This window comes from Hippopotamus amphibius, chromosome 8, assembly GCF_030028045.1.
Source record: "Hippopotamus amphibius kiboko isolate mHipAmp2 chromosome 8, mHipAmp2.hap2, whole genome shotgun sequence".
Lineage (NCBI taxonomy): Eukaryota > Metazoa > Chordata > Mammalia > Artiodactyla > Hippopotamidae > Hippopotamus > Hippopotamus amphibius.
Window position 1 is genome coordinate 129,372,057 of NC_080193.1, and position 22,272 is coordinate 129,394,328.

The 22,272-nt window shown below is 34.8% G+C and overlaps 1 protein-coding gene across 2 annotated transcripts in view; it reads right to left on the bottom strand.

The window, feature by feature from the left end:
• Window positions 1-2,518: 2,518 nt before the first annotated feature.
• Window positions 2,519-22,272, bottom strand: part of HAT1 (histone acetyltransferase 1) — a 45,091-nt gene continuing 25,337 nt past the window's right edge. Inside the window, exons 5-11 of one of the 2 annotated variants that reach the window (XM_057746755.1) lie at window positions 20,546-20,725; window positions 20,157-20,278; window positions 19,552-19,656; window positions 19,121-19,227; window positions 9,355-9,506; window positions 7,682-7,798; window positions 2,519-2,961 (exon numbers count right to left, since the gene is read on the bottom strand). In XM_057746755.1, the coding sequence (XP_057602738.1) occupies window positions 2,794-2,961; window positions 7,682-7,798; window positions 9,355-9,506; window positions 19,121-19,227; window positions 19,552-19,656; window positions 20,157-20,278; window positions 20,546-20,725 (951 nt within the window). In that variant the 3' untranslated portion in view covers window positions 2,519-2,793. The remainder of the gene's footprint in view (window positions 2,962-7,681; window positions 7,799-9,354; window positions 9,507-19,120; window positions 19,228-19,551; window positions 19,657-20,156; window positions 20,279-20,545; window positions 20,726-22,272) is intronic. The other variant, XM_057746756.1, reaches the window with a different exon arrangement.

Below are 22,272 nucleotides of genomic sequence, written 5' to 3' on the forward strand. Positions count from 1 at the left end.
GGCATATTCATATAACTGAGCCATAGAGATATTCCTACCTTTTGACTCAGTAACTGCATTTCCCAGGAAATTATCTTAAGGAATACTTAGCAGATACAAAAATATATATACAAGAAGACACTAATTCATTTGAATATTGTAATAAAAGGAAAACACCTAGGCAAATGGTTTAACGTGGGCACATCAACATGAAACACTGTATGTCTATAAGAACCATTTTGAATACTAGGAATGTTTGTTAAAAAGAAAATGCTACTATGTTCAATGTATATAGAGAGAATATATAAATATAATTTCATTTAGAAGGAAGAACTAAGGGTACCTTATTTAATCAATATTTAATATTCTTAAACTGGCTTTTAAGTTCTAATAAAAAGAATTTAAGAATGAATTTAAGGAATTAAATCATTTGACCTCTGAGGTCCATGATTCTAATAATTCTCTGATATGGCATTGGAGGCTTCGCTGTGAGCTTTCTTCTAGTAGGCAAGATAAGGGATCAGATAAATCTTCAGAATAGACAGGACTCTGGTACAGCAAGCTGAGGCCCCTGCATTTTGAAGACAATCTGGGAGATACAGTGGGTTTGTTTTTTTTTTTCCTCTCACATAAACTAATATATAAACTGAATTTTGTGTGATTTATAAAAATACTTTATTTTAGACATACAACATCTACACCCACATCTGAGTAGAAAAGCTTAAGAGTGTTGAGAAAAGATGTGAAAAGGATAAGCACAGATCTTAGAAACAGGGAGGGAGCCTTGAGATTAATTCTGGTACAACCTCATTTTACAGATGAAAAACACCGATGCTTAGAAAGGATACGATATTACACATAGAGAAAATGCAATTTGGAGAAGATGGGGAAAAAAAGGGTGGTGGAGGGGGTAGGGAAAAAGATAAAGGCAGCAAGTAAATACAGTCAATGTGTATGTGAGTGATAAAGGGGATAAAGGCTACTACCACAGGGTGAAAAGTGACCACTAAGCTCTAGAAGATGGCTGTGTTGGGTTTCACACACGGTCCTATATATCTATCCTGGTACTTAATTCTCCTGCACAAGGTGCAGACCTAACTATCAGACTTACTCTTCTAACTCAAAATGAAGGTACAGCCTTTCAAGTCTGAAAGATTAACGCTAAACGAGATCTTTAACCATGGAGCATAGAACACTGTTTAAAAACAAAGTACAGAAATTGGGATCACATTGGCTTTTTCTGATTTATACATAAAAAGGACGTTGAAAGGTAATTTGTTTAGATTGTACTGATTTTTTTCCCTCAGAGCTCATTTTTAGCTATCCATTGGGAATTTTCAATAAAAAAATTTAAAATCTGCTAATTTAGGTAGAAAACAAATTGTTTCATATAGTTTCAGAAGGACTTTGAACTGGTTCATTCTATCTGTACAAGTTATGTACATGTATATACTCTCAGAAATCAACAACTTCAATCTATATATAAGCTTCTGAGATGAGACTGTCTGAAATGTTTGCAACACTCATTTTAAGTGGATGGCTTTAGTGCCGTTGGTATGCTGCTGCCCACAGCTATTTTGTGTCCAGAGGGCACTATTCACTTTCCTTCTCCTATGTTTGACAGATTTTACTGATGGAAAGCTGATCTAAGGACAAGATAGTGGTTGTCCAAGTTGGGATTTTGCCTTGAGCATTAAACAAGTCAGATTTTAAAAGTAAAGTTCAACTTAACATCCCATTTTTGATGTTCTACAATACGTGGCTTACTGGCACACATTTAAAAAACAACCTTTTACTTTTAATGACTGTTATCAAGCAACTTATTTAGCTTTACTTCAATAAAATAAAGACTATATTAAGCAATTTATCATTACTTTTTTTCCTTCTTGGACTTAAACATCTTGGTAACCTTATATTAAATCACAACAGATATATACCTCATTTTACACAAGATATATTTCAACAATGGTGTGTAAACTGCACTTAGTGAACTGATTTCTATCGTATATTATTATTTATAAAATGTTTGTGGTAACTTCTTAATTATCTTCAATTAATATTTGATGCCAAATATTTAGGTTTTAGGCTGTATTTAGTTTCTTTATTACCCACCCCTACTCCCAACAAGTGGGTAATAGTTTATTTAAAACAACTCTATACTAGGAACATTTCCTACTTAGAAAAGTCACATAGCAAGACCAAGATTACTAGGAAGACCTTAAAGAAATGTGTTTTAGCCAATTGGCGGTGCAGGCCGGGCGGGGAGGGGGCGGTCACGGCGGCAGCGTGGGGTTCGCTGTGTGACACAATTACAACAACTCTGTGCTGGTGCCGGGGAAGTTTGTGTCTCCAACGAATCCCCCCCGCGTCCCTCAACCAAGAAAAAAAAAAAAAAGAAATGTGTTTTAAAGGTGCCAAATGTAAAAGTGTAGAAGCAAAGTGTAGGAGGAATGATAGTAAAAGCTTAAAACCTAAGTTTTTTAAATAAGACTGAAGAAGTTTATCATAAGTATTTAAGAATCATATCAGCACACATTAACATATTACAACTAAGCATTTATTACACTGTTTAAGAAGGGAAGCAATTGCAGTGGTATTTCAGAAGCTATATCTTTTTTTAATGTAATATATGCTCATAGACTCTAAACAGTATTTTAAAATATACAATCTCTCCAAAAGAAAATATTCAACTAAAGATAGATAACTTTTAATGTAAGTAAAATGTTACAAGATTTTAAAATTAAAGTCATCATCTGCTTTTTCACAACACATGTACAGAAACTTGCCAACTTCCTGTACAGAGAAGTATAACCTCTACTCTTGAGCAAGGCGTTCAATAACACGTCGATAATCCTCCACAAGTTCCTGAAAGCTTTCTTCCAGCTGTTCATGCTGCATGCTTATTTCTATTTGGTTCATCTGGTTTGTCAGTTCTTCTGGTCTCAGACATTTTCTCATTTTAGCAAGATCTCTCTGTTTTTTCTAAGCAACAAACACAATTATTGGTTAGACTAAGAAAGCTGATAAAATTCTAATACAAAGAAATACAAGACTCCAGTGTTAAAAATAATAGTAGCAGGAATATGCCCTAATTTGTCCCATACAGTTTTTTCTTAAGGAAGCCTAAATATAATGTTAATGGTGAATTACAAACCCTCTAAAAGGAGGGTTCTAGAAGACATGGAATCTGTGTCAATTAATGGTAAAGATAGATTTGTGACTAACACCCCCCTCTCCAAAGCATAATAAAGAACTGGCCAGTATAGACACTCAAGTATTTCTCTAATAAGTAAAATACATTAATTGAAGAAAGACAACTGAGATCAAGTGCTATTATTTCATCTCACTATTTAATTATTAATTACATTAATAATCTTAATTCCAACCTGGCTTCTGCCACTATGCTCATTTATGAGTTCCCTTACCCAGAGATGTATTTATGGACCACATGTTAATTTTAACATAAACTGTTGGAAGAGTTTCAGAAAGATAAGCCAAAAACTGTCTCACTTTAAAAAAACAATATTAACTAGCATTTATTGAGTCTCTACTGTCCAGACATACATTATCTTATTAAACCCTCTCCATTTTACTGAGAAGGAAACCACCATGCTGAGGAGTTTGCACCACACGGAGGAGCTGTAACAACTTTTAGACAGGACACTGTATCAGAACAATACTGTTAGTATTGCTGAGGATGGGACTGGAGGACCAAGTTAGCAGCTATTCCAAGAATTCAACTAAGAGATGATGAAAGTCTAGACCAATTCAGAAGCAGCAGAGATGGAAGGGAAAAAACAGATTTAGGGAAGAAAACATTGTGTGATGTGGGGAAAGAAGAATGAAGAATGACTCCAAGATTCCTGGGTGGGTGGCAACACTGCATTATATAAAACACCATAATACGTGAAACCTTCATGTATTTTGGATAAACTGTTCTAGATTATATCAATCCTCTTTTATTAAAGCATATAATAAAGAGCTAGCTACACAGAGATCAGAAATCATGTATATTAACTCATGTAATCCTAACAACTCTATAAGAGAGGTACTGTAATTTTCTTCAATTGATAAAGAAAAAAAAAGATGCAGGAGTTAAATAACTTGTCATAGAGGTAGTAAGCTGAGAAGCCAGGATTCAACCCCTAATGATCTGCTTGGAAGTCTGACTTCCAAAGACAATAAAAACAAAACAAAAAAACACCCTAAAAATGAGATCTTAAATCCATCCTAAAAACTAATAAATGTCCCTTAAAGGAAACTCTAATAATTCTGGAATATAGACACATTCAGCATTTATCAAACTTAAATGTGCACAAAGATCACCTGGGAACCTTGTTAAAATGCAGATTCTTAAAAACAAACAAACAAACAAACAAACAAACCCCTGCAGATCCTCATCCACCAGGTCTGGGGTGAAGTGACTCTAGCAGTTCTAATAAGCTGCTAGGTGATGTTAATGCTGCTGATTCCCTCCACCCCCTCCATGCCTTTGGGGGATCTTAGTTCCCAAACCAGGGATCAAACTGTGCCCCCTGCAGTGGAAGCTCAGAGTCTGAACCACTGAAACGCCAGGGAATTCCCAATGTTGCTGATCTTCTAATCACACTTTGAATATTAGTTCTAGAGAACTGATGAAAATTCAAATTTATTGCTCCCAAGGCCTGGAAGGACAGTATATTTCTTACTCTTCAATCATTTGGATAATAAATGCTTTGTTTCTGCTGTAAAAGTCATTTTTTCTGCCAAGAGGCACAACTGCCCTATATAAGAGCATCTAAGTTAAGGAAACAACTCAGGAACTAAAGGGTAATACATCCAAAACTTACTGTGGTATGTGACAGGAATAAAAGCTATTTTCCTAAACTGCTAACCAGTTATAACATTTATTAAATAATCTAACCCCATTGCTTGGATATGCCTCCAACCATATTAAATTCTTATATACAACAGAACTACCACATTAATTCTTAAATATTTCCTGAATATCAATTTTGTTCCAAATAGCCTATAGAATGAATCATGTGCCGGTAACATACTGTTTTAAATTATCGTGTTTTTAAATCTCTAAGACTGCTTACTTCCCCAATTTATCTCCCGTCTTCCTTGCCACCTTCAATTTCTTCATTGTCAGTTTTTTTCAGATGGGTGTCAGAATTAATCTCTATTATAATTTTTATGGGCCTAAGAGCTCTAAGTACCTAGGAATAAAAAATACATGTACTAGCTTTATGGAAGAATATGAAACTATTATACAGAAGTTCCTCATGAGCATGTAAACTATGGTTCAATTTTTTAAATAACTTATTTGAGCTATTTGTTTTATTAACTTTAATATTCCTGAAACTGTATATGTACACCACTTTGTATATGTATGAAATATTACTAATTAATTTTTTAAATAATATGTTTTTGAGGGAATATGGGGATATGTGTATAAATACAGCTGATTGACTTTGGTGTACCTCAAAAACTTGTACAAGAGTGTAAAGCAATTATATTCCAATAAAGAGCTAAAAAAAAAATAATGTTTTTTTAAAAAAACCTTAAAAAAACAATTTTCTTCCTCCAAAAACAAACAAAAAGTTAATTCCTTCATAGATTAGGACTGTTGATAATTTTAATTAATGCAGACAAATTAATTAAAGATAGTATTAGTGTCTATTTATGTTAACAACATTTGGCTTTAATACATGCAATGCGTTAAAGGTACAGAAAACAATTCCTTTTTCTTGCCTAGTTTTCCAGGTTCCAAGAGGGTTTACAAATATAATCTCAAAAATGCCACCACGTCTAAAGGCTCCTTAATTTCTACCTGCTGAACGAGTCTCTTTTGTGAACTACACTGATAGGTTCTTTTGTAAGAATTTAAAAACAATAATGGTGTGGAGGCATATAAGGAGTCCTAAAACTTCTCAAAAGATTATCTTTAAAAACATGCATACTGTATTGAATTTCTTCCTCTTCAGTTCCTCACTATGGAGACATTTCCATTTCAGAGAAGAGAAGCCTAATTTCCAGATGTTAATAAGCTGTCAACACTCACACAATTTGTACAAGGTAGAAGCAGACCTCAAAACTGAGTTTTCTGATTGCAGATCCAATACTATAACAATGATTCTAAAATTTATACTTGTAAACCAATTATGAATTAAAATATGCCCATGAAAAATATAAAAACTTTAATGCTAAAACCAAGCTGCACCAACTTTCTTTGGCCAAATTATTCAAATTTATCTTTTTTTGAAAACCTGAAAATTACTTCTGTACTACAGAGGTTTTTTTTGTGCTTTAAAAAAATGATTCTAGTTAATACAGGTTATTTTTATCCCTTCTTGGCATTTGGGGGAATAGAGACCATTATAATTTACTACAACCTGTTACATGCAGATGGTAGTTCATAACACAGAAAATCAATCCAGTAAATTGCTTAATGGCACTATGAAGAGAAAAAAATGTGAATTCAAGATACAAGGATTTATAGTCATAGGCAAACAGTTACTATTTTTATATTCAGAATGTGATGTTTAGAATTACAATAACAAATTAGGAAATACAGTTGCACTGCAAACAAGATGTGATAAAGGAAAAGAGCTGGGATTCAACAAGGAGTAGTACAACCTATATACCATCAACATTCAAAAGACTGGCTCTATAAAGCAGAATCTATGATAAATAAAACTTGGATTAATTTAAAAAAATCAGGGACTTCCCTGGTGGTCCAGTGGCTAACACTCCATGCTCCCAATGCAGGCCTGGGTTTGATCCCTGGTCAGGGAACTAGAGCCCACCTGCCGCAACTAAAGGTCCTGCACTCAGCAATGAAGATCCCACATGCCACAACTAAGATCCGGCACAGCCAAATAGATAAAATAAATATTAAAAAAAAAACTCATTATTAACTGACTTTCTCCTTAAATCTTAAGACAGATTTGAATTTGTCATTTACGTTCCCAGCTACTGTGCTGTATAAGCCTCTAGGTATAGTGTATTAAATGCAGCAACCACGTCAGGTGCTCAATAATTAGTTGTTGAATAAATAAAGGAATATTTTCTCCAATCTGATTACTGCCCAGCTATAAGAATCACAGCAAATCCTCCTCCACAAAGATCAGTGTAGACAATATCTACCTTAATAATGGCCAAAGGATGATGAGGTCAGACCTGATCTAGGAGGGGAGATTTCTGAGAGGAAAATAAAGGAGATGAAAAAAATTTGGGGGGAAAGGAGCAAGAACAACAACAATATCAAAAAAAGAGGTAAACAACACTAAGCTGCAGTTGCAGCTATGGTCAAGTATAGAGGTTACAAATGGCAACCAAGGCCATATTTAGGAAGAAAGGAGCACAGGTAAACAGGATATATGTGACATATGGGACGACAATTAGAAAAAACAAAATAACTTGTTAGGGAAGATTCTGGGCATTCAGTTTTTAAAAAGATGCATACAAATGAAAGAAAAAAATAACCATGAGTAGACTATCCTTGGGATTAGTTTCTAAGTGAATGGAAACAGATTTATAGTTTACACTGGAAAATTATGGTAGGGAGAATTCTTATAACTAACTGGAAGAATAGTTTCACTTTTGTAAAAGTTAATTTACCAAAATGATTTGGACTCTCCCATAAATTGGCATTTGCTAGATTTTCTTCATTTTAAAGTGACAAGAATATAACGTTTAAGACTCTTGAAAGTCCTACCTTATATGGACTAATCAATCGTCTTTTTATATCCAGTCTGTAGCTTCTATACTGTTCAGCATCACTCATGTCAGTTACCAGTAGTCGAAGAATTTCATAAACCCGCCTGGCATGTTGCTAATAAGCCAAACAAGAGAAAAATATGAACATTTCAAATTACAAAATATTAACACTTTCCCAAAAAGAACACAGCATGTATTGAATATCTGCTGTAGGCCAGAAATTATGCTAGGTGCCAGACAGAAAGCAGTAAAAGATACCGTCTCTGTCCTTAAGGAGCCAGCAGTCTAGTGGGTAACATGAATGAATAAGGTAAGGTTAAATATGCATAGGATATTATGGTAGTACAGCCTGGAAATGGGGAAAAACGCAGAAGAGGATTCCTGGGGGAATAAAACCTGAGTGAATCTTAAAGGAACAGGACATGCTATTCTTGAAAGAGGGGAGGGCGTTATCTGTGTGTGCATGTCGCATGTGCATGTGTGGAAGCAGTTTGACGCTGCTGGAGCACAAAATGAAAAAAAAACCCAAATAACAACAACAAAACGAGGAGTAGAAGCAGAGTGAGAATGGAGCAACAGCACTGAGCCTTACATACTGGGTTAAAGAGCTGGCTTTTATCTAGTAGGTAACAGATTTTAAATGCAGGAGTGAGCAAGGTGCACAAATATGAGTTTTAAATAAAGCCTTCTCTCAGCTACATAAAAATGGTATCAAAGGAAGCCCCTAAAGTGTTTTTGAAAGCTTCAATTCAAATTAAGTTGTTTGTTGAAGGTCAGTGACCAGTAAACTTTTGGTATACAGTTTTGGAGCTCATGAGGAAAATCTGGATGGAAGGTTTAGATGAACTATCCCAGGTAGAATTAAGTAGAATGAGAAGAAATGAGGATTAGATAAAAAAACTTTGGGGAAGAATTATATTTAGGGAGCATAAAGAAGAGTAGAAGCCAGTGACAGTATCTCAAAACAGATGAGCACAGCGCTGAATGGAAAACCAGGAACTGCAGTGCCTTAGAAGCCAACGGAGGGGAGGGCAGTAGCATCAAGTGCTAGTGCTTGTTACTGGAATACCCTTCATCCCTCATACTTTTACAATCCAAAACCTATCCATTCTTCAAGGCTTATATCAAATGTATCCCTCCTGTGAAATACTCTGATTTCTTGCTTACATGAATATGATAAATCCCTCTGAACTCCCATATTATTTTTTCTGTAGTTATCTTAAGATATTTACTACTTTAAAATTCAAACAAATATATATAGAAGTATAAAAAGTGAAAGTTAAGTGTTTTATTCCATCCCTCCTCTCCACCAATACAGTCTCCAGGGGCATTAACTACTTTACCAGTTTAGATAAACATTTTCTTAAAAAGCAAAAATAAGATTCTACTATCCACCTCTGTTCTGCCTGTTATACTTAATATAGCCATAAAAGCAATTATCTTTCCATTCTATTAATGAGAAAATTGAGGCACGAGGAGGTAAACTAAATTGCCCTAAGAGCAAGTGGTGAAGCCAATTTCGACCCTAGGCAATCTGGCTTCAGGGCCTGTATTCTTAACCACTGCTACTTCCCACATATGTATTCTTAATGTATCTGCAATGTTTAAATTATGTACTTAGAAATTTTTTTTTCAAAATTTATATGTTTTCCTCCTATAGAATAAAAATACCTTATTTATTTTGAACTTCTGTTGAGCCTCTATTGCCATGTCTTCATTGAATCCTTGCATTAACTTTTCCCGGGAAAAACAGGGCAAATCTTGACAAAGCTTCACAAGCACAAAGTCTCTTAATTTCACATAGCTTTTGGATGGATCTTCCGCTACAGAAATAAAGCAGAATAGCATCTTCCTTACCCAACATAATTTTTTCATCATTTGCAATCTCAATATACATGCTAAGCTTAGAAAGGCAAATATTCTTAAAAAAATTATATATAAATATACACAAAGTTACAATGTGAAAGGATTATTCCTTATAAATCAAACAATAGCACTATTATCTTTCTCAAATAAAATTATAGGTGCAATCCTTTTGCAAATACATATATATTATTTGTGAAATTAGAGCTGCTCCTTTTCAAATGTAAACTTTTTGTAGCTGTATAAACAAGAGATTAAAGTTTGGACAGTCAATTCCAAAAGCAAGTATTTTCTGATAGCTAAGGGTTCCAAAGCTCAATTTATAATTTCCTTACTTTAATCTAATAACCTTTATAGTCTGCAATGCTTCTTTTCACCCAATAAAAAAAATTCTTCCTTTTATAAATCTTTTTTATTTAGCGAATAAAATGAGAATATGATTTTGATTCTTTCTTCACTGCATCTGAATAGCATAAATCTTGCTTTATGTTTGTCTATGTTCATCTATGTTATGTTAGTCTATCTACATTAGACTAAGTACTGGACAAGGAAAATATCAAAACATGATAGACAGAAAAAATACTGCAGTCAGAGAACATGAGTTTGAGTCCCAGTTCTGTCATTCATAGATGTAAGACTTTAGGCAAATTATCTCACTTCTCTGAGCCCTCATTTTCTGATCAGTAGAGGGCTTGAAACAAAGAACGTTAACATTTGAGCTAGTTCATAGGTCATAAGACAGTTTTGTTACAATATCAGTACTCTACAAATTATTCAATGCAATCCCTATCAAAATCCCAGCTGGCTTTTTTGTTGTTGCAGAAATTAACAAGCTCATCCTAAAACTGATATGGAAATGCAAAGAACTCAGAATAGCCAAAACAACCTCGAAAAAGAATCATTTAGAGGACTCACATTTCCTGATTTCAAAACTTACTACAAAGGTATAGTAATCAAGACAGTGTGGTGCTGACATAGGATGGACATGTAGATCAATGGAATGGAGCTAAGAGTTTAAAATAAACTCACACATTTATGGCCAGTAATTTCTGAGAAGGGTGCCTAGACAATTCAATAAGGGAAAGAATAGTCTTTTAACAAATGGTACTTGGATAGCTGGATCTCACAAGCAAAAAGAAAGAAGTTGGTTGGACCCCTTTTCTTCAATTAATACACAAAAATTAACTGCAAATGGGTCACAGACCTAAATGTAAGAGGTAAAACTACAGCAAAGAAGAAAACAAAGGAGTAAATCTTCATGACTTTTGGTTAGGCAATGTTTTCTTAGATAACGGAAACAAAAGCATAAACAACTAAAGAGAAAAGTAGAAAAACAGGGCTATATCAAAATTTGTAACTTTTGTGCTTCAAATGATACCATTAAGAAAATAAGATAACCTACAGAATGGGATAAAATATTTGCAAGTCATATATATGATAAGTAACTTGTATCCAGACGTTTTTATAAACTTTAAAATTCAATAAGAAAAAGACAAATACCCACTTAGAAAACAGGCAAAGGATCTAAATAGACATTTCTCAGGAAGATATAAATATGCACAATAAGCACATGAAAAGCCGCTCAGCATCATTAGCCACAAGGAAATGCAAATCAAAACCACAATGTCCACTAGGATGGCTAGAATCAAAAAGACAATAACAAGCATCGATGAGGATGTGGAGAAATTGAAATTCTCATGCACTGCTCATGGAAGCATAAAATGGCACAGCCACTTTGGAAAACAGTCTGGTGGTTCTTTAAAACGTGAAACACAGTTACCAGATTTTCCACCATTTCCATTCCTAGGTATGTACCCAAGAGATATGAAAACACAAGTCCACACAAAAATTTGTATGTGAATATTCATAATAGCATTATTTAGAAGAGCCAAAAAGTGGAAAGAACCCAAATGTCCGTCAACTGATGAACAGACAAATAAAATGTAGTACACCCACACAATGGAATAGTATTTGGCAATAAAAATAAAGCACTAATGCATGCTACAACAAGGATGAACCTTGAAAACATTATGCAAAGTGAAAGAAATCAGTCATTTATTGTATGATTCCAACGTCCAGAACTGGCAAATCCACAGAGACAAAAAGTAGATGAGTGGTTGCGTAGGGCTGGCGGGGGCTGCAAGGGTAGAGGAGTGAGAGGAAAGAAGTGAATGCTAATGGGCACTGGGTTTCTTTTTGGGAAAATGAAATACTCCAAAACTAGATTATGGTGATGGCTGTACTGTAAATATGATTTAAAAAATTATACACTTTAAATAAGTGGGTTGTATGACATGTTAACTATATTTCAATAAAGCTGTTTATAAAAGTCTGAGCTAAGGGTAATGTTTTATGATTGAGTCATTCATTCATTCAATCCATATGTACTAAATACCATCTTTATGCTTCTATGAAGCACTTCATATACATGTAGTTATTAGGTAAACATTTATAACTATGGCTTTACGGTGGTAAAGAAGTGGAATTCTGTCATGGCATCAGTCTGGTACAAAATTATGATCTATTAGGAATGTACAGATAATGAAATCAACAGTAAACAAAATAACAAATGCAGACTTACAGAAAAAAACCATCAAATAAACATAAGATTGTAATGTAATTAGTTACTTTATCTCATTCTTCAGTCTTTTCCATATTAATCTGGACACACCATGTAGTTATACAAGCCACTCAGAAACCTGAAGGACATTCCTCTCTCCTATGTGCTGCCACCAGTGTTTTTTTCAACTGCTACAATAACCGCCTTACTTGTTTTCCTTGCTTGTACTCTGAAGCTTTATAAAATGTAAAGTGGGCTGACACAAACCTAAATTAAAACCATTCAAATGTACCAACACAACTGTAATGTGTATCTCAAAAAGAGAGGAGAGACAAAGAATAGTTGAAGAAATAATGCCCCCAAACTCCTAAATTTGCTGAAAAACATTTATCTATACATCCAGGAAGCTCAACAAACTTCAACTGGGAAAAACACAAAGAGATCCACATCTAAATACATCATAATCAAACTGTCAAAAGCTAAAGACAAAGAGAAAATCTTGAAAGCAGCATGAGGAAACTCATCAGAAATCACGGAGGCCACAAGTCAGTGGGGTGATATATCAAAGTACTGAAAGAAAAATACTGCCAGTCAAGATTTCTATTTCCAGCAAAATTATCCTTCAAAATGAAAGTGAAATAAAGATATTCCCAGAGAAGTAAAGACTGAAGAAATGTGTTGCTAGCAGACCTGCCTTACAAGAAATACTAAAGAAGTTCTTTAGGCTAAAGGAACATGCTACCTCAAATCCACAGGAAGAAATGAAGAACACGAATAGTTATGAAGATAAATATAAAAGCTTTTTTTCTCTCAACTGGTTTAAAGAACAATTACATGAAAAAATAATTATAAAATCAATGTTTGGCTTACAATATATAAAGATGTAATATCAATATATGTAATAGCACAAGGGAGGGGAGAGAGAATAACTGTAATGCAGCAATTCATTTTATGAAAACTGAATATTAATCTGAATAGACTGTTATAAATTAAGATGCAAATTGTAACCCCAGAGCAACCACTAAGCAAATAACTAAAACAAACAAACAAAAAAAAACAACACACCAAAAACTTCAATAAAAATGAATGAATGAATGAATGAATGAACAAAAAGGGAAAAAAGAAAACAAACAGCAAAGTGGTAGGCGTAATTCTAACCATAGTATTAAATGTAAACATATTAAACATGCCGATCAAAAGGCAGAGATTGTTAAACTGAATGAAAAAGGATCCAACTATATGCTATCTTCAAGAGAAAGATCATAGGTTCAAAGACAGGCTGAAAGTCAAGGATGAAAAAAGATATACCATGCAAACAATATGAGGTCTGGAGTGACTATATTAATAGGCAAAATAGTTTAAAACATTACCCACACACACACACAAATTGGGAAAAAACAGTTTAAAACAAAAAGATTACAAGAGAAAAAAAGGCACATTTTACAAACTAATTCATGAAGACGACATTACAATTATAAGCATATACACAACTAACAACAGAACCCCAAAATACACGAAATAAAAGCTAGCAGAATTAAAGGGAGAAACAGACAATTCAACAAAAGTAGTTAGGAATGTCAATACTATCCTCTCAACAATGGACAGAAGAACTAGACAGAAAATGAGCAATATACAGAAGACTCGAATAGCTCTATCAACCAACTTGACGTAACTGATATTTATATAACATTCCACCCAACAAGAGCAGAATACACATTCAAGTGCAAGTGAACATTCACCAGGATAGACTATATGTTGGGCAAAGGGTCTGTAAACTATGTCGCACTGGTCAAATCTCATCCATGGCCTATTTTTGTAGGGCATGTAAACTAAGACTGGTTTCTAAAGGCTGGTAAAAAACAAAAAAAAACAAAAAAAATCAGTAAGAATGTGCAACAAGTATTATGGCTTACAAAAGCACAAAATATTTACAACCTAGTCTTTTAAAGAAAACATCTGTAGACCCCAAGTAGGCCATAAAACAAAATTCAGTAAATGAAAAAGAAATGAAGTCATACAAAGTATGTTCTATGACAATAATGGAATTAAATTAGATATCAACAACAGAAGGAAATATGGGAATCCACAATATTTGGAAATTAAACAACATGTTTCCAAACAGCCCATGGGTCAAAATGAAATCACAAGGGAAATTAGAAGTATTTTGAACTAAATGAAAGCACAATTTATGAAAATTTATGTGATCAGTAAAAGCAGTACTTGTATTTATATATAAACATATTTTTAAGTATTAATTAATTTTCATTAAAAAAAGGGAAACTATTACTTGTGATGACATGGATGAAACTTGAGGGTATTATGCTAAGTGAAATGTCAGACAGAGAAATATAAATACGATATGATCTCACTTATATGTGGAATTAAAAAAACCAACAACCAAAAACAAAAACAAACAAACAAACAAAAACCTCCAAGCTTGTAGATACAGAGAACAGACTGGTGTCTGCCAGGGGTGAGGGAGTTGGGGAAGGGGAAAATGAGTGCAGGAGGTCAAAAGGTACAAACTTCTAGCTATAAAAGAAATAATTCATGGGGATGTAATGTACAGCATGGTGACTATAGTTAATCATACTGTACTGCATATTTGAAAAGTTGCTGAGAGAGTAACTCTTAAGCCCTCATCACACACACACACAAAAATAATAACAACTGTAACCATGTATGGTAACCAATGTTAACTAGATTTACTGTAATGATCATTTCACAATATTAAGTATTAATTATTTAAATGTCTATATTAGAAAAGGACATCAAATCAACAACGTAAGTTTCAATCTTTACTAGAAAAAGAGCAAATTAAACTTAAAGCAATAAGAAGAAAATAATAAAAATTAAAGTGGAAATCAACAAAGTAGAAAACAAACAGAAATTTTTATGAAAATACAAGGGATTCTAAATAACCAAAACAATTTTGAAAAAGAACACAGAGAACTTTCACTTCCTGATTTCAAAACTCAATATACAGGTTGAGGCTCTGCTGCCACTGGAGCCATGATGCCTGAAGAGGACAAAAGGGAGACCACAAAGGCTGGGCGAGGCAATATTTGAGCACCAAGGAGATCAACAAAAGCGCCCAGCTGAAAAGCAGAAGACCAGGGAAGAAGAAGACCACGAAAAGAGGGCAGAGATGGGGCTGCAGGTGACTGCAGAAAGAAGAAATCTCTAGCCTCAGAAGAGAGTGAGGATGAAGTTGACCGCTCGCAAAGGTGTAGAAAGGCTCATTAACATCAAGAACCCCAACCAGGTGGCACAGGCTATCAGGAAGATCACATGCTACATCTAGATAGGCCAAAGGCGCTTTCAAGGAGAGAAGATGATGACACTGAGAAGAAAAAACAGAAAAGCATGACATGAAAATGTTTTTAACAGGGGAAACAGAGCAGGCCAAGGCCACCTTGCCTGGCTGGTGACTGATCATTCATAAAGAGCAGAAAGCAAGAGGGGCAGGAAGTTGCTAGGAAGAAAGAGGAAAGGAAAACAAATGATAATGCAACTCTGTCAGGAAAACGAATGTAGTCACTCACCCAGAATAAGTAAGCATGGCTTGTAGGAAGAAATACGAGGCAACTGGGCCCCACTGTCAGGACCTCTGCCCCGTCTCGCCCACCCTATACCCTGGCACCACTGCAGCAGCCCCTCCACACAGCCAGGAGCCCCTCACTGCCTGGGGCCTCCTCTTCATTCTCTTGCACGTAAAATCATTTGGGGGAAAAGCAGCACTGTGCGGCGGGGCGGGGACAGCTGCTGTCTTTGAGGCAAAATTAAGACTATATTTCCTACGGAATTATTCAATGTTTTTGCTGTTTTTAGAATCTAGGACCTTTTTTGGAAGTGGGGGTGTGTGTAGGTGGGCTAAGAAGAGTTCCTACTGGTCCTATAGATTGCACCTTAGGGGGTGGCTGTGCCAGGGTCAGCTGCTGATGAGTTTGCGACAAGCACCCCCAGTCGGTGTTGTCTGGGGGCTCACTCAGAGAGGGACTGTCTTCTAGGAGCCTGTGCCTCTGGGTCCCTGAGGGTCATGGCTCATCCCAGGCCAGTCCACTCTGAGGCCTCTCCTCTGTGCTCCATTCCCACCCACCAGGCCAGGGCCAGTACCCATTTCTAACTCTACTCATTGATCATCTGAAGAAACTTCTGTTTACAGCACCCAGGCAGAACATGCTCCACTTATATATTTAACAGGTTAAACCTGACCTTATCATTAAGGCAAAACATACACACCCCTCAATAAAAAATCAAGACAGTATGGTACCAGCAGAAGGACAGACATAGATCATTAAAGAGTCCAGAAATAAATCTTTATATTTACTGTAAACAGATTTTCAACAAACGTACCAAGGCAATTCAGTAGCGTAAAGGACAAACTGCTGGGAAAACTGGAGGGCCACATGTAAAGATTAACTTAGAAACTTTCCTCTCATAATGCACAAAAATTACCTCAAAATGGATCACAGAACTCAGTACAAGAGACTGGGGATGAGGACTGACTGCAAATGGACACGAGGGAATCTTTTTACAGTGACAGAAATATTCTAAAACAGGTTGCAAAACTAGGCAAGTGTACTAAAAATACTGAACTGTACACTTAAAATGGATGAATTTAATGGTATGACAATCATACCTCAATAAAGCTGCTTTAATTAAATCTCTACTAAGTGACAAACTCTTAAGCAAGCATCTCTTAAAAAATTTTTTTCAAAGGGTTAATGGTGAGGCACATGTTTAACCAATGTCAGTTTTTTCCAAGTCCACCTCTTCTTGAACTGGTTTAGAAAAAAGAATTGTGCTGCCAATATCAAGTTATAATAAAATTTAGTAGGAGTGAAAGCTTAAGTAACTTAAGTACTCCCAGAATTATAGGAAAAAAAATCAAAGGTAAAAGAATTACAATTAAAAAAACTCATGCCACATTCTTATCTGAAATTTTCACATATACTGAAAAACTGTGCAAAAAAAAATTTCCACTTAGCTTTAAATAAGCCATTATAGACTAACAATATTTTGTTTGCAGCTTAATGTAAGAGGCGAAGTCACCACTCAATCTTTAAGCACTTTAACTAAAGGTATCAACCTGAAAATGAACCTAAAATGGTAACACCCATTAATCTGTGACATCCTTCAATTCCTTTGTTTCTATGCTACAAAGATAAGTGATGCATTTAAAAGATGAAATTTGCTTGGATACAAATCTGTAATGATACAAGGGATCAAAACTTGAGTTTTTTCCCAAGTTAAACACATCATCTACCAGCATAAATGCTCTTCTATCATTAAAAAAAACCCTCCTCATATTACAAAACATTTACAGATAACATTCTAAAAAGCCATGTAACATATTCCAGTACTACAAGGAACATTTAAAGGACAAATATAATTAGTTCTTACTATACTACTGATAGATTAATAATACGGACATATATTCTAGCCCAAGATCAATTTCTATTGCCAAATGCAACTCTTCATAATTTTGGAAGAAACAAATCATTGACTCTATATGAAAGGTCATACAACTGATATGTATTCAAATGCTATATATCTCATGGTACTGACATCCTCAAAAGGAAGATGGCACGTGATATAAAGAACTGTTTTCCAGTATTTTACTTTAAGTGATTAAAAAAAAAAAAAAAAAAAAAAAGGAATTCCCTGGCCATCCAGCAGTTAGGACTCTCCTCTCTCACTGCCAGAGTCCGGGCTCGATCCCTGATTGGGGAACTAAGTTCCTGCAAGCCAAGAGGCACAGCCAAAAAAAAAAAAAAAAGCTAAAAAAAGAAAATGGGTGGCAGTTACACCACAAACACCTATCTATTCTGTAACATGGGCCGCTGGTGGTTAAGTTTTAATTTTTACTATATCTGGCTATATATGTCAAGTAAGCAAAAGGCCATCTCAATATAAAGAACATCCTGGATTGCAAAGGAAAATCCAGAGCCTGCTAAAGATCCAAAAAGTTGAAAAAATACACAAAATAATGGAGCTATAGACAACTAAAACAATCTAAGAGTGGAAAATTCTGTACTTTTTTTTAAAGGACTGGGTACAGAAATGTAGGAGAAATATCTTAGTGAGAACAGCTGATAAGGCATTTTTAGTAATTTATAACGCTAAGAAATGTTAACAATGAAAATAAAGGCCAATACCCAGTTTTCAAATTCAGAAGTCCTTTAGCATGTTTAGCGTTTTCTCTTTAGAGACTTTAGTTTGCAATGAATAAAGGCTACCGTTATTGATGACTCTTCACTGAGATTTAAGAAATAAAATTCTTTATCTGCTAATTGGTGCTAAGTATCAAGGACTTTATTGGTTGGAGTAGACAGAAGAAAGTGGTTAAGAGGCTTCACAGAAACAACCCCTGCTGGCACATTACCCACTAGAGAAGACAAAGACTACTTATGTGAACTCTATGTCTCTAGATTAAAATCACCAAAAAAGTCCCTTCATGGAGTACCACGTCTATAAGTAAACAGAAACTAAACAATTTTCAGCTTAGCTAAAATGAAGTGTTACCATTTGTATTATGTTTCTATAATTTTACAAGTCACTAAGCTCGTGAAGGTGTCACTTAAACAATTTATAACTTTTGATATAAACTAACTTTAGTAATTACTTTATCTCCCAAGTTTCCAAATCATTTAACAGTAGCAGTAAAGTTAGATGAAAAGATAAATCAACTTTATAAACTGTTTGCCAAATAAACTGAAAAAATAAGCCATACCATACTTGCAACAGATACATGCCTAAGATTTCCCATTATACATTCAGTTCACTATCCTCAATCTGTTCAATTAGTAAGCACTTCATACTCAGAGATGCAATCCAATCCCACAAAGGCTTATGATTTAAAATGTAACCTTAAGCCATCTTTATAAACAGTTCCAAAAAGACCTCAGGAGACTGCTGCTATTTAAAATAAAAGTTATTTCTGACAAAATGAAAATTAGTAAAGAGATTTTTTACAGAGGCTCTTTCAGTAACAAATCAAAATTTACATACCTGTAATATCAAGAACAGAAGGAGAAGCAATGTAGTATCTATGAACTGTTTCAAGAAGTTGAGCACCATGGCCTTGACCTTGAAATGGAGTCAATATCAGCATCTGACTATAGTAAAGAAATTATATTGAAATACCACAACATGACCGGTTTACAAATTGCAAATCATTATAGTAATATAAACACTTTAAAGTTTATGTGATTTTTTTTCAATCTACCTTCAAGAATTCTAAAAATTATTGAAATACTCAGAATTGTAAACATTTAATCTTCCACACTGTTTCAAAAGGAACAATGAAATAAATCAGTACATAGCCAATGAATAATGGTGATTTTTTAAAACAAATCAACACTATTATAACAAGTATTGGAAACTTCAGCAGTTCCTTCTTCTGAAATAAAAGACAAGGCACGTGTTATACTGCCAATTACCTTACACGTGGCCGGGTTTTGTCTGGGTACACATAGTAATTATAGACTGTCATGTAGCCTACGGTCGCAAAGAGTGTAGCTCCATCCTTATTATACTTCTCAAATCTGCAGATAAAACAGAAAGCCAAGCAGGTCAATTACAGTCGCGCTCCCATGCAGTGTCCATTTTCTTTTCCATTCTCTGACTGAATTTTCAGTGTCAGCAAGCTACTCTGTGAGGGCCCAATGGGTACACCTGCTATGTTCTGAATATACAATTCACTTAATTGGTGTGCAGCAACTTGGATAAATCAGACCTCTTTACATCACTTCAGTGCACTTGCCTATTATAAAGATGAATAGGTGGCAAGTAAAAGAAAACACAGGCAAAGCTCATTTTACTGTTTAAGCCTACATTCAGGGCCCTAACGGACAACAGCATTTAATTCAGCTCTATTCTCAAGGTCTCCCAAAGCATAATGAAGGAAAACTCAAGCCTCATAAACAATAGTTTTTCTTTCCTGGGAAAAATATCATTATACTGTCCCAATAATTGGGCCGCCACAATTAAAATGCTGGCTTTGTGGAGGTAATAAGGTCTACTGTTGCTTTAGAACTGTACTTACACTAGAAAGTAGTGCCATCTTTCATCATCCACGTCAATAAAGCTAGCAGTTTCAATAAACCACATCAAAAAGGTCTGAAGCCTTTCATGATATTCTCGAAAGCCTCTACATGTCATGTCAGCCTAGGGAAAAAGCCAGGAAAAGTCAGGTGAAACTCATCACAGAGGTAAGTGAAAGTCTGCAGAACACAAAACTATTCTGTGGGAAAATGTTTAGAAGTCTCAGATTAAGATGTGTACACAGACACACATACAAAACAGATCTTTGTTTTTAATGCTGACAAAGACTTGTTTCCTAAAGTTAGAATAAATCACTGAAAATAACACATCAAATTAGGTTTCAGGCAAATGAGGTACTTTCACCCAGGGAACATTCAGATTTATCTTTACCTTATAAATCTGAAAGGTAAAGTTTTCTCCTCCTGTTGGACTGAGAACAGAGTATGTATGAAGTAAAGTTCCAAATGGCTTGAAATCAACTTCTTTTTCCAGCAACGAAAGAAAATCATTTGTGTTTGTGCAAAATCCAGGTGGAATGATTTGTCTAATTTTGCCTTCAACATCATCTGCCTAAGGAATGGAGATTAAAGGACACCAAAAAATTAATAAATTTGACTTAGTTGAATATGCTTAGTTTTCTAAAAATGAACAAAACCCACAAAAATCACAAAACTTCAATTCACTGTTAAAGATGCAAACACAGAGAAATGGGAAAGGATGAGTTTCATGTGTACAAGATACTGCCACAAAAATGTGAGATGAACACAAGTATAACACAGAAATAAAAAAGAGGAGGTGGGCAGCCTGAAATCAACTGCAAGAATGAGGGCAATCCTATAGAAATTTCTAACATCATGTAGAAAATGCTGACCATATCTCTTCAGGACAATTTGAACTGGCCAAAACAAAAGGCTGCTTATTAGTTTACAAGGCTGCTTATTATGGTACCTGTGTCAAGGAGAGTATATTATCCAAGACAGGAAAGGCTCACCAGCAGTAGTGAGGCTAGAGTCTGACCAAAGAAATGGCAACCTCACAATGAGCAAGTAGGTCATAACTCCCTCATACATGAAATTCAAAATTAAGATAATTTTAAAAATATACCCACTTAGGAAATACATAAATTACATGAATGGATATATTACCCTCTCATCCTATAATGTGACACAATTTTTATAGGGTTGGATTTGTGACAGTAAAAAGAGACAAGCCTGGACAACAAAATTAAACTCAGAGATTAAAATTATCCTTGTTAAACAACCTCGATGAATGTTAAACTATCAGCTGAGCAGACTTCATAATCCTTTTCAAAACCCCAAAAGACCACTTGATTGAATACATTTACTACTTCTCTTTAACCATGAATATTTGATGAAGTCTTACAATAAAGTATTACTGCTTCTCACCAGGCAATAAAACTTAATGAATTGGTCTCAACTTAACAAAACCTTATCCTTCAATACAGTCCCTAAAAGCCTGACATTACATTCAACAAAATGAGCTTGCATTCTATTCGAACTTTCTCCTGAACAATGAGGCCAGGTTTTTACTTAATGGAGTTTGCCGTGAGTTCAGCTGTAATGTTTGTATTGTATCTATTTCCACAAGGACTGACACAAGAACACTTTGTGTTAACTTACTAAGCAGCTCTTTCATACCGTTTACATGCATGATGGGTATTAGTTCTAAACCAAGACCCTTGCTACTTAGCATTCAAAACAGGGAAATTAAGATGCTTAGGACAAAATACACTACAAAAGGCTAATACAACATGCTACTAATTCCTGTCCTTTCAACCATCTTTTAACTAAGTAGAAGCAATGCACCTGCAGATGAATAGCACTTTATTATTATTCAGTTACATTTTAGGATAGAGAACGAAGGATGGAGTTTATCACAAACAAGTTTTATTTTCAATGCTCTGGTACCACCAACATTTATATATAACTTTTTTATAGCTATAAAAAAAGAGCTATTATTTAAAAATATAGCTCCTCAATATTTTGCCCAACAGCTTATTTCTAATATGTACACCAGTCCTTACAATCCATTCACCCTCAAGATCAAATAAACCGCGTTTCACAGGACTACTTTTGCTAATTTTTAAAGTACTATTT